Source organism: Spinacia oleracea, chromosome 4, assembly GCF_020520425.1.
Source record: "Spinacia oleracea cultivar Varoflay chromosome 4, BTI_SOV_V1, whole genome shotgun sequence".
NCBI lineage: Eukaryota > Viridiplantae > Streptophyta > Magnoliopsida > Caryophyllales > Amaranthaceae > Spinacia > Spinacia oleracea.
The window spans coordinates 65,141,587-65,155,678 of record NC_079490.1 but is presented as its reverse complement, the minus strand read 5'-3'; the positions used below and the strand labels follow the sequence as shown (position 1 = coordinate 65,155,678).

The following is a 14,092-nucleotide window of genomic DNA, read 5'->3' as shown; positions in this document are numbered from 1 at the left end:
AGGAACTCTAGTACTTTAACTTCTTTACCTAATATAATCCAACACCAAAGGTAAGTGATTACACGTTATAGGTAACCGGCCCCACTAATCAAATATAACTAACATTGAATATATTCCCATCTATATATATTCCCGTGTATATGTAATCCTACAACTGTCCATATGTTGTACTCCATGTTCCGTCTCTGCGAAAGAATCCCGTGTCTTCTGGATACTGTTGTTACTGGCCCGAATCATGTGGGCCACTTCTTCCCCATTCTTGCTCTCCAAACGCCTCAGTTGCTGCTTGTAATGATGCTTTCATATACTTTTTTTCAATGAAAGAAAAAGGAAGATGAGTCAATGTCTGATGATTTCAATTGGTTAGTTAATTGTGAAACAATTCAATATATAAGTTTGATTGGGAATTTTTGTGTGCTATTGTTTACTGTGGACTTCTCTTAATTTATTTTTACACCGTGGTAGAAACTATTATTAACCGTTTGTATAATATTTTTTTCTTAAGGTCCATGATGCATTTGGAGATAATGATGGTGGAAGAAAAGAATCAAGTGGTGATGCATAGCTCGTTCAACTATGAAGCTGATATCCTTGAACCTATATTGAGTGGCCTTTGTTTTGAAGATGACATTTTAGAATAATAAGTTGGATGACATTTTTTCTGCTGCTTGGTTGCTGTTTTGGTTGCGTGTTTCTGTCTTGTTTGACCTGCTGCTGCACTGCTGTTTCTGCAGGTGTTTGGTGTTGTTTTCAGCTGCACATGTGTTGCTTCTTGCTGTTGCAGGGTGTGGGTTGTGCTCCTGATGCGTGCAGGCTGTTCTGCAGGGAGTCCAGGTGCTGCAGTCAGGTCTACATGGAGTGTGGTGTTCTATTGCTGTTGTGTGCAATCTTGTGTTGCGTACACTTTTATTGCGTCTGTTGTGTTTGGTTGTTAGGGAGTGGTCTGTACTCCTCTAACATTTTCTGTTGTTTCGTTGTTTAGATGCTTTTGTTCATACCTTTTGGTATTAAATTTGTGTTTTGGAGATATATAGTTAGCTAATTTGATAGTTTGGACATGTGTAAACTTAATTTGATGATATGATATGATATGATTTGGAGCGAGCTAAGTACGTATTATTGCATATATATATATATATATATATATATATATATATATATATATATATATATATATATATATATATATATATATATATATATATATATATATATAATCTTGTCATTTATAATTTTAAAGGTGTTCGTGCTAAATATATAGTTAATTGCATCTGTATGGTTTGGTTTTAATTAATTAGTTTCATGTTAATTTTGCTTTGGGCAAAATGAACGATTAAAAAAAAACTAAATTAAATTCTCGACGCTATATAGTGTCAAAAGATGATTCGCGCAAAAAATTGTTGGTAAGCCAGCAAAAAATATTACTACGCAGATGACCGTCGAGAAATATTTAGCTACATCAAACACCGTGGAGATTCTCGACGCAGATTGGCGCCAAAAATATTCTGTAGAGAACAAACACCGTCAAGATTCTCGACGCTGCGCAGCGTCGAGAATTTCTCTACGGCCAAATTCTCGACGCTGACTAAAACTCTGAGACTTCTAAACCGTCTACAATAAATCATAATATATGATAAATGTCAAAAAAAAGCGTCGAAAAATGACGCGTTTTGTAGTAGTGGCTTAAACTCTAAGCATTTAATCTTTCCTAAAATGCTTATGCAAACTAAAACTCTTAGACTCCTAAACCGTCTACAATACATCATAATATATGATAAATGAGACCAGGTATGATATGCATTCCTAGAAGACTCCTACTGCATATCTAACTATATGAAGAGTCCTAAGCACATACAACTATATGTACTTATGATAGGATAATATAAGAGACCAAGACTAATGCAAAGTCCTAAGTCTAATAAACAACTTATCCCAATATGGACTCTTACCTACAATATAACAAACATACTAGGATGCAAATATGAAAGTATTATATGCACTCCTAAACTCTATTAATTCACATAAGTATATCTTGTACAGGTGACAAGGAACAGGCCGGAACAATCAGACAACTAGGAACTCCTTTAAATTATTTCTGCTCTCTTTCTGGTTGTTCCTGCTGGACCATATAATGTATCATGTTCGTTCCTCCTTTGTCACTTTACTTACCACATGAAGTTTACCAATGTAAATGCTAATTTATATATAACCAACATGTATAACGTAGCCATCTTCACTTTAGTGAACAAGCTTGTTTCTTGGTTCAATCATAACTTGTTCATTCTATGCGCATCTTGACAAACATGTTAAAAAGATAATCATCATTATTTTACAATCATCAAAACCTCATTACTCAACAATCTGGTTCAAAGGCTGCAACTAATTTCAGTAAAATGTTGGGTAATGCATCTAAGTTATGAGATACACATAACTATATTCATCTTTGTAAACTGTATTTATCTTCTACGACTAGTTCTCTAGATCTTTCATATTTGTTATTATATCCATGTTATCACTTCTTTGATCTGATGTGTTGTTTTGTGTGATAAAATATCATGTTCATATCCCATATTGTTTTTCCATACTTTTTTTGGGAACAAAGAAATTGTTATTGTGGATGGAATTATGGTGGGGAAGTTGTAGAATCATAGAAAGATATTAGGGGTATGTTAGGTTGGAACAAAAATCCTTCATTAAGAATTTTTTTATTTTTTTCCCATTTTCCCATTTTTGGTCTATTCGGTGGTAAAATATTTTATTCGGGTTAAAGATAGTTTTCATTTTGGGTGTGATTGGAACTATCACTGTTTCACTTAACTTTGTTTCACCTAACATATGCTTAATGATTTTTCAGTATAATAGAAATGTGTTTGACTACGGAGTATGCATGTCGACTTCCATGTCAATAATTGTATAGAAGCTATCCATTTTCCTTGCCTTTGGCTGGTGTGAGTTTTGGTGTCATTTGGGATATGTTCTTGATGATCGATTGTTCTTGTGTTTTAATATGTTGCCGTTCAAGTCATCCTTTTACCCATCATGTAGGTTGTCTGTCAATTTCCACTCTACGCTCATTCCTGAAGCAAATATGTCGTTCACCCAAGGTGCACTAGTCTAGTACCAAAGTCTCAGATTAATTACGAACAATTAATTCAGTGAGGTCAAGTGATCGAAACAGCTGGCTGGAGCAATGATTCCGATCAGTGAGTTCTAATCCTAAGTAGGCTCACAATTTACTCTCGACTGAACTCATAAGGTCGCACCATTGGCATGTAACAGATCATCGAATTAAATGAATAGGAAATTCGTTTAATAGCTTTTCGGGATATTAATTCGGAAAACATTATTATAGGATTTAACATTGGATCATAAAATTGTATATCGTGTTGCATATATTCGTAAGTTAGTAGAAACAAATAATTGTATCTTACGACAATGGATCATCAACTACGAAATGATAAATAAATTATCGAATGATAATTTAATAGCAAAAACGAAAGCAAGCCCACTAGCCAAGAACACGAGGCGCAAGCCCTATATCTTGATCTTTAGATTGACTTCTTCGTTGATTTTCTCAGAGTTGAAGCAGAAATGCGTGCTTTGGTTAATTATTAAAGGAATTGGACCCTGTGTATTAAAATATAAGGTCCTACAGACCCTCCCTTAGAAGATGAATTTGATTGATAATTCAGGAGAACGGAAAGTTAATGGCTAATCAAATTTTGTATTGTCCTGATTGCGGCCAATAACTAAACACACTTCAATTATGAAATTCTCCCTCTAATCCTATTTGTTCTACCCATTTAGAATCTTGGGTGCACTACAAGAAACATGACTTATAACAACAAAAATCTACCAATACTTTATATATTCGTTGGTGTTAGTTGGCATTACCAACAGATATTTTATCTGTTGGCTATAATACACGGGCTCCTAAAACCACAATATTTTGCCAACAAATAGTCTTTAATTTGTTGGTAAAAGTTTTTATTACCAACAAAAATTTCACCAACTATATTAAGTATTGGTAAAATATTTCATTGCCCGCTCATTTTTTCACTCTTCCCGCTTTAACACAATTTCCAAAAGTTGAAAAAGAAAAGTATGTATTTTTAATTAGGGTGCAGCAATATCAAGTACTAGGGTAGGAATTAAAAAATAATTTCATTCATAATTTTTTTTTTTCAAAACGTGAGATTTAGAAATCTAGAACTATCCTTGTTATTTCCATTTTCATCTTCTATGTCTAGAAATCCAACAAAAAACCTTTCCATCTCCATTTTCACCTAGCAAAAAACCTCTATTCCACAGAGAAGACTATGGATTTTACTTGCTCCCTCTTTTGTTGAAATACGTAAACAAAGCCCACACAAGATTCAATTAGCTGCTTTCCGGTAGAAATTACACAAACGGCGCAACCCGATACCCGTTGCCCACCTCTCTACAGTAGAGATCTCGCTCGTTTTTTCTCCTGATCGGTGCTTGACCTGCTTTGTCTTAATTTAAAAGGTAAATTTTTAAAATTTATAGTTTAATTTGTTAATTGAAATTTAGTTTTTTCCGCCGGGTTTCATGATATTTCTTAAAAAATTGAAGGGTTTGTATTGTCAATTTCTTGTTAGTTTTGAGAAAAATATCTGATATTCAAGGTGGATGGTTTATGTTCTATTTTCGATTTTTAGGGTTTGGAAAGTTAGGTTGAGAAAGTTGTGTAATTTAATGTTCTGTCCTTTGGCATCTGCGCAAACTAAATTTTTGTAATAAGTAGGGTGATTGAGAAGAGAATAAGAGTGGAGCACTAGCACTCCCCTGTGACTAGATTGTTGAAAAAAAAATCATACTTCTATTACCAAAAGAAAATTAAAATATATTGTGGACTACTTTTACTTTCTAGGATTTTTCTACTTATAGCTCTAAAGAGATGGGATTCCTTAGACTAACATCGATAATGCTATATGTTAAGATGCGGAGACCAGATAAGATTATTTTTACTTTGTATTCAATAGCAGCTATTGTTTTGTATGACCAGAATCTTGCTTGATAAGTCAAACTACAAGTAAATAAGGAAGGGGGTACTTTAATTTATTGAAAGTATGAAGAAATTAAAACGAGTACTTAATTAACATTGGTGCCAAATTTAATCTACCTAAGTTTGGGTAGAATTAAAGGTATGTTATAGGTTGATTATATTAGTTTAAAATATTTAAGGAGAAAAGAAGAAAAAGATATCAGTGGAGTAGATTGTGACATTATATATTCATATGAACCATTATATGGTGCTATACATTGCTGTAATTAAGAGGGACTTCGCAAAAGTAGTATTTTCTAATTCTCCATGCTTTATACTTCTGATAAATTATTCCTTAGAAGTCATATCAATCAGACCCCTCGAGTCTTTACATAATCGTGTTTGTTTTTAAAACGGATTATAGGAATCAAGTGTATAGATTTTGGAAATCAAGTATTGTGTTATTGCTGGGTCTTAATAGGTTAGCAGGCTCTTCTACTCTTCATTTATTTTGGAGTAAATATAGGCTCGAGTGCTAAGTTTGATCTTCGATCAACCTTTTTACTGTTGGTATTGTTATTGCCGGGACAAATATGTATAACAAACAGAGAGACGTTGGACACCAAAACTAAAAGGGGAGGGGGGAATCCTGCAGATTAGAATAGAGATAGTGGCTACCATCTTGAATTGTTTCAAGCAAACACACGCTTCAGTTGAAATGGCGGAAGGACGCCATTAATAGTGCTGCCAGACTGAAGGACATGGATTCCTTCAAGGTGGCCAGTGGAGACCTCACTCTGGTATCGTGTGTGAAAATATTGGATTTATAAGTAACAATGATCTTTCTTCCATTTGGTATCATGTCATTTAATTAAATTTTCTTATCTTAATAGCTCGACGCCGAGAAGACCAAAATTCACAATGTCGTAATGCTTACAATAATCCACAAAGGGATAATCGTTTGCAGCAAAATTTTAACCAAGATAAAATTGTTCCTTCAAGCGTTCCTTCGGGTAAAGGATATTTTCTCTCCCTCTTTCCCTGTCTATATATATATATACATTTCATCCTTTTTTTTTCTTTTCTTTATATGTTGTTTGGATATGTATTTTCTTTTAACATTATGTATGTATGTTTTTTGTGTAAGGATTACGATGTAGTCCTAGACACATCAATTCTAGAGGTCTCAACTCAGGTCTTAGTTCAGGAGGTCTCAACTCAGGTCTCAGTTCAGGAGGTCTCAACTCACAGCTCCATTTAGGAGGTTTCAACCCAGGAGATCTGAATTCACGAGGTCTGAATCCAAGAGGTCTAGAATCTGATACATTTGCAAACTTAAGTCAACCAACGCAAGAACATGAAGCAGAGGATATAAGTCACACGATGTCCACACAAGGTGGTTATAATACCACAAACAGAAGGAGAATTCAAGCAACTCAACCAAGGAATGAGAAGGGTCGTGGGGCTAATAAGACCAAGATTTCAAAGCAACGTGTATTTGTTGAGGTAAATGAATATGGACAACCCATTAGTGATACTGAGAGGCAGCTATCCTCACTACTTGGTTGTCTAGCTAGAGATCCTAGAAGATTGCAACTAGATTGTTGGGACTGGAGGTTTTTAAGTCAAAAGAAAAAAGATGATGTGTGGGAGGAAGCAAAGGTATATGTAAAATGGTAAATCAATATTTTTTATGTCCTTGCACAAAAAATATATCTTAAGTCCTTTATTTATTTTACAGCAATCATTTGAGTTTACTGAGGGGCGAGAGCCCTATGATTGGGCAATGAAGACTAGGAATGCTGCGTGGAGACTCCAAAAATGTGAGTTAAATATAAAACATTTTGATAGAAGAACTCATGAAGAAGCTATAGATCAAAGGTTACAAGTACCTCATATACCTGAAGACATATGGAAGAAATTGGTGGAGTTTTGGGAATCTCCTAAAGGCCAGGTAAACCTTACTGAATAAAAATATAAATATATACAGTTGTTTCCATTTATTTTAAGAATTAATTATATGTTCATTAAAATTTAGGAAAGGAGCAAAAGAAATATTGAAAACAAAAGAAAGTCAATGATGTGTCACTATGCTGGTTCCAAGAGTTTTGCACGTAAACGAGGAGAAATAAAGGTATATCTACTAATTTGGTTTAACTTTTATGTTACTTTATGTGTCTGTGGTTTAATCATATTATCATGAATTTGTATTGGACTTAAATTAGGCAAAAGACGGAAAAGAGCCTGATCCCCTTGATGTATGGCTTGATACCCATGTACCTAAAAGGGGTTCTCGACTTGATGATGCTTCGGCGGCTGCAAAGGTGTATTTCTTCTACATTCATTTTAACTTATTATGACACTGAATTTCAAGCTGGTATAATTTATAATTTGTAGTGTTTGTTCTTTTGTCACAATTTATAGAAAGCAATTGAAGAGGATTTGGCTCGCCTGCCTCAAGGTTCTTGTAGTGGTGATGATCGCATATCTATTTTTAAAAAGCATGTTGGGGAAGATAAAAATGGTTATGCAAAAACTTTTGGTCTAGGGGTTAAGGTTCCCCGTTCTCGCACAAAGAGATGTGCGTTGGAGGAGGAGCGTGCCAAAAGAATTAAAGTTGAGACAGAAGCTCAAAAGATGGTTAAGAAGTTTGATAAGATGTCTAATTTGGTGATAAAACTCTTGGAGCTCCAGGTAAAACTTTTTTTTTACACCTTTTCCTTTTGTTAAATTTATTAGTGTTGTGGTTATTGATCTAGTTCTGGTTACCTGTAAAGTGGTAGTGGATTATCTACTGATATTTTTTGTTGTTGAACCCGTTGTATTTAGGTCAACAATAGACCAATAGTGGGGTTGTGATTATGGTGATAGTGTTGATTTCACATTTTAATGCTACTGTGGTTATTGATTATTTTACAATTGGTTGCTCATTGCTAAATTTGGCCTAGTAAACATGATTGTTTTTATTTGTTCCTCTATTTCCAAGTTGCATTCCATTGAGTTTCTGTATTAACTGGTGATGGTTGTCTTTAATTGTATGAAAGTTGGTAGGTTGTTTTTGGTTGGTAGTTTGGTTTATATCACTTTCTACAGATGTAGTCTTTAATTAAGATTGGTGCTTGAACTTTCTTTCACAAAGTGCTTAAGTGTTTGGTATAAATATACAACAAGTGTCTTGGGCTTTGATTCTTACTGGTTTTTAAGGATTCCATCATTGTAGGTGGATTTTGTTTACATGGTGGAAAATCTAGTGGAATTGGTTTAAGGGTGGAAAATCTTTTTAGTTTGTTTTATTGATGATTGGATATTTCCAGGGTATGTCCAAAGAAGAAATTCTTACTCTTCTATCAGATAGTGAGGATGTTGATAATAGTGATGGTGAAAACAATGATGCAAATGAGAACGAAAATTTTGAAGAGGCTAACGATGATGTAGGAGAGGAAGATGACTACAGGGTACAAGATGACTACCAAGCACAAGATGAAGAAGGCGAGGAATACTATGATTATGAATAGTAAGCAAAACATATGCATCCCAATCCTAACATTCGTTTTTGGATGGAATGAAAGTTTGTTCCTATCATGTTTTATAATCACGAGAAAATCGTTTTAGACCATGAGGTCTTTTTTGAATCGAACTTACTAGGATGTTGTTTATTGTATTGGATCTTACTATAGTCGATGGGTTCTAGTAACGTATAATGTACAAGGTTTTGCGTGGTTGGTGAGGCCATATGTGTAATGAACAAGTACATATTCTATATATGGAACTTGCTTTCATATATTTTGTGTAAGTAATTTTTAATTTGTGTACACGATTATGAAATATATAATGTAATGCATACATTACCAACAGTTTTAGGTGTGCAAATAAACTAATTTTTTTAAGGTAAAATTTTACCAATAGATTTGGATGTTGGTAAAACTATTACCAATATTTAATAATTTTGTTGGTGAACGTGTTTACAACACTAGAAACCGTTGGCAAAACATAATTACCAACAATAACTTTACCGTTGTTACAAATAATACACGCCAACAGATCATCGTTATCTGTTGGTAATACTTTTAGCAACGGACTTTTTCCCAACAGATGGCCAACAGATGAATACCTGTTGGCAAAAAATTTTACCAACAGAAAAGTGCCCTCTCCCAACAAATAAGGCCATGTTGTTAAAAGTTAGTTTTCTTGTAGTGGTGGTTTTTAAGAAAACTGGAATCTTAGTTTATATGGGTATAAGTGTAATGATTGGGTGTAAGAGAAATGGTTGTGTGTAAGAGATTGGAATAAATGAAAGAGAGAGAAAATAATAAAGAAATAAGAGAAAAGGTAGATATTTTATTATTTATAATAATAAATCAGATTATATGTTCTCATTGAGATAATTCATGAACAAAAATTCAACTAACATTACCAACAAAAATTCAAGAACATTACCAACAAAAATTACCAACATTCAAGAAGAAAAATCACCAACAAAAATTTACCTTAATCGAACAAATTCAATGAACCCAGAAAATCGAACAAAGAATTCACCAAAATTAAACAAAAATCGAACGAAAATTCAACGAATCCAGAAAAAATCAAACAAAAATCAATAATGCCCTTTCTTAATGCCCTTTTGGTTTTTGATGATATGGTAATTGTAAGTTTGTAACTGATCGACTTTTGATTTTTAATTGTTTTGTTGTTGATGCTGAATTTGTAAAGAAGAATTCATGGCCTGAACTTGCTCTATTGTTTCCACTTCTCATCAGGTAAATTTGCTCTATTGTTTCCACTTCCTGCTTCTCTAGTTTTACACGAGTACTATTTTTTTTATCAAGGTTATTGTGATTGCGATCATGATGTTTTGTATTTGGTGCTTTGGATGAAATTCTAATACAATTTTTATATTCAATTGATCAAAATAATTAAAGTGAGATTAGTATTCAACATTCGTTTAACCAACATCGTGTTGTACTGTAATATGAGTAACTTGATACAATTAAGGTTTACAGTTAAGCTTTAACTTCAGGTCCCAATTCAACATCTGATGTTGGGTATGATAATGAAATCAGTTCAGACCAATAGGCCACACTACCATCCTTTTTAGATATTGTATTACCAACATACTTCACCTTCTTTGAATTATTAGGTGAATTACAGAGAATTTCAGGTGACGAATAAGATAAAGCTATGAGTGATTTTCGAGTCGCATCTCTAACACTATCATTCACAAGCATCTTCTCAGCCATATAATTTCTACTTGCGGAATTTCAATTAAAAAGATCAATTCCAAGCTCTACTTTCAAAATGTACCATACTTTAATCACAACCTAAACAAGGCTCATAACAATCAGATGCGTGTTTCGAGGACAATCACCTCAAAAACATTTGGAGCCAGGCTCCTCAGTGAAGTACTCAATGAGGATAGTGAAAAAGAGTTGAATCGTAGAAGAAGTAGTCAAAGGTCTCCGGTCAGGCCCGAGTATGAGGATTGTGCATTTTTCCTCCGAATTAGGACTTGCAAGTTTGGATGAATTGCAAGTTTAATTATCCTCCTAATCATAACACATATCTGCTAGTTTTTAATTTGGTATTGGTTTATATTTTCTTATTTTGATTACAGAAATGAGTTGATATGTTCAGATTAAAAAGAAGATATGTTAAGAAATGGTTTTTATTTTCCTCTTTCCACTTGATTTTCCTTGCTCAATTTCTCATATTATCTGGTGAAATGTAACTTGGATATTGATTGAAATTCTGGAAATTTTTGAAATGATTTTATTTCTCATCAATCGTAAGAAAATTTTCGAAATGATTTTACTTCTAGGGTTTGACGGCTATCATCCATTGTTAACTGATTTGCATCAGAAAGATTCGATTGGTAAGAATTCGATTTAACCAAAGTCGAAGTCGATTGGTACGAATCATTTGTAAATAAAAGAACAACAACGAGCTAGGATGGAAATCACCAACTGTACCAGGGCAATCCACATTTGGGGATTTATCAGCGTTTTAGAGATAATTTTAATTCAATAGAGTTTTAGATATAATTTTAATTCAATCAATAACCCAAATTCCATTTTTGGGGAATCCACGGCTCGGTTGTACACTTGCTTTACTCTATTCACTAGGTATTGCTCTTTCATTTATGATTACTGCATCTCACATTCTATCTCCTTCATTTTCGATTTGAATTGAATTTTTATTGAAAATTTGTTTCGTTTCTTTTGAAAATTTTACAGTCCCACGCAATTCTCGAGCTCAAGAAGTCACATAATCGGTTGGTCGTTGATGAAGTCGTCGCCGCCCGTCAATGATGACAAATTGACAATGCAATTGCAATGGTTATGCATTTGATACAATGGAAAAACTTATGCTCTTTCGCGGTAATAATTTTATCATCAAGGTATAATTTTTCGCATTGATCTGGATTTAATTATTTGGTTATATTGTTATAATTTCTGTTGTTTCTATTGTTGAGTTCCAAGTTTGTTATGGTTCTAAGAATTTTATGTCTATTGAAGTTATGCTGGTAAGATGGTTTGTGTACAACTTGATTCTATGGTTAATAAAATTTTGTTAGGATTGTATGTGATTTTGATCGCTGGGACTCAGAGAAGTTTTCCCTTTATTGAATGATTTGGAGGAATTTTACTAAAAACGTCATTTAATTTACATTTCAAATACTAAGAAGAACACAATTGTTTTGGTTTTACAATGGTGCATCATTATGTATTCTGTATTTTCATCAAATAATCATTAACAAGTTCTATCCTTCGATGTACAAAATACATTTAATCTAAAGGAATAAAGAAGGAATGTTTTTGTCTGCATATTTTTGTGCCGTAAAATGTTTAATACATGCATGTGTGTTTCTATTATTCTTCTTTGTTACACTACTAAGTTATTAAGTTTTTCCTGGTGCAAATACAATTAATTAATTATACGGTGGATTATTCTCAGTGGCAAGGCAACTTAGATATTGCAGGAATAGACTGGTGTTGTTGATGATGAGATGAATGATGTTGAGAAGGATGAGAATAAACGGAAGGCGTGGCGCATTAAACAGAGTATTTTATTGTTCTGAGAGGTAGGGTTTGTAAAGCATCATGGGTTTTTGAAGGGGCTATTTGGTGTGAAGTTGTGAACAAATGAAAAATAAAAAGGAGTCTATAGGAAAAAAAAGGATACTTTGGAGTTTTTAGGCAGGACCCCTGACTTCTCTTGCGGTTACCGAAAAATGTATTGCGGTTTATCAATTTAATCTTCGGCTCTTAGCTTGTAAGATCTGAAGTGAAAAAGAAGACATGAAAATGCTAGAGGAGGGGCTATTGAGATTCTTTTTTCATTTTGAGCTACTATCAGTTATTTTATGATGGTTTCAGGTCCCAAACCCTCTTTCTTTGTCAGAACTTCTGTCAGGCCCCTCTGACAGTGGTTATGGGTAGTAATGGATGGGGTTGTGATGATGGGGTATGCGTTCTTTTTTTTTTGTTCTTCCAATTTCCGCCTTCTTCGACCTACCATTAAAAGTTGGCAATTGGATCATGGATTGTTATATGGATTAAAATTGGAAGAACAATTTACTGGAAGTGAGAGAAGGTAAAATCACGTTATTATTTACATGAAAAATAACGTGATTAATAAGTATATTTTTGGAAGGTAAAATAATATGATGTGGGTAATTGAAATGATTATGCTATGTAAAGTATGAATTTGTTTCCTGAAATTTGTTTGTTTTAGTTAAGTGAAGGTTTTGCACAATTGGGTGACTCAATTTTTTGTGCAAATTTAGGAATATTGTTCGGCGAATATGAGTGGTTCATGAAACTCATAAGCCCAAAAAACTTAAGAGGAATGTGAGAGGTGTGGTAGTCCAGCACTGGGGTGTAACCATTTCTGATCTGTGCATGGTGGTTTATGATGATGACTTGGGCAATAAAGTTAGTTGCCTCCTTAGCCGGGACATTCTTGGAGTCAGATGCCACGTATCCACGCTTGATTTCCTTCACATAAACATTCTTTACAATGAAACCAACATCGTCATCAGGGAGAGCCTCTAGAAGGGACTCATGGTGCATCTCAACTGATTTTACTTCAGTAGTGAGTACAGTAGGACTGAAGGTAACAAGCATACAGGGCTTAACACGTCCTACAGGCACAATTCCAATATCTCCAGTTTTATAACCTTAATTTTTTTATTATGAATTTTGTGAACCTTTTTTTATTTAATTTTTTATTTAGTGGTTGTAATACAAATTTAAGTTTTTATATAAACATACTAATAATACATACGAAGTATGTGTTATGATCATGAGCCTACTAGCTACAAATATACATTATTAATATACTTCTTCATTGTTGTATTTTATGTTTGTATAAGCAATTAATAACACAATACTCAAAAAATAATTTCACTATTCAAGATTTGATATCTGTGCTTTGTTATTTGAAGACAAATCATAGATTGCCCGCTGTTTTAATAATTGAAGCCATTCATAGGCTAATCCACTTACAATGTGGTGAAAATAGCCCGACGCCTAGTATATTAACTTTAAGTTTCCCCCAACCATACTCTTAAATGAATTTTGAGTCAAACAATAAAGCTTTGACTAATACGGCCGCCAAGTAAAGAAAATAATAACTCCCTTCAAACGTTCTAAGAAATTTGACCAAGAACGACTACTATGCTACCTTCCTACCACTATCCTCTATATATACATATGTGAATACAAGGAAGCACAACCTTTTTACATATCCTGCACACAAATTGTTGTGATCATGAACAACAACATACCTCTAAGAGATCCAAGCATCTACAAATGTATGCACCATGAAGATGATGATCAACATTACAAGAAAAACTCCGAGGAACAGATGCGATCATCTTCAAAGAGCTCATCAAGAAGACATAGTCACAACAACATAACGAATAAGGTGAGTCCATTAATTTCAAGAAGTGTCAGGGCAAAACGCCGGCAAGCTTTTTTGAGAACTTACCAACTGTCACACCTTAACAATAATTCAATAGAAACAGCTGCAACATCAGAATCTAAGTGTAATGACAAAATGAAATGGAAGGAGGCAGCAGCCAAG

General features: G+C 33.7%; 2 protein-coding genes across 2 annotated transcripts; one reads left to right on the top strand and one right to left on the bottom strand.

The window, feature by feature from the left end:
* The first annotated feature begins 530 nt into the window (after positions 1-530).
* LOC130471590 (uncharacterized) lies at positions 531-8,740 on the top strand. Its single transcript, XM_056841806.1, has 10 exons — positions 531-615; positions 735-847; positions 983-1,004; positions 5,902-6,021; positions 6,156-6,670; positions 6,750-6,962; positions 7,047-7,142; positions 7,234-7,332; positions 7,433-7,702; positions 8,323-8,740. The coding sequence occupies exons 1-10, from the start codon at positions 531-533 to the stop codon at positions 8,521-8,523; spliced, it is 1,734 nt and encodes a 577-aa protein (XP_056697784.1). The 3' UTR covers positions 8,524-8,740.
* A 3,995-nt stretch (positions 8,741-12,735) lies between these two features.
* On the bottom strand, positions 12,736-13,812 carry LOC130471589 (elongation factor 1-alpha-like). Its single transcript, XM_056841805.1, has 2 exons — positions 13,794-13,812; positions 12,736-13,148 (listed from the first exon to the last, which is right to left on the bottom strand). Exons 1-2 carry the CDS (start codon positions 13,810-13,812, stop codon positions 12,736-12,738), a joined length of 432 nt encoding a protein of 143 aa, XP_056697783.1.
* Between the last annotated feature and the right edge of the window lie 280 nt (positions 13,813-14,092).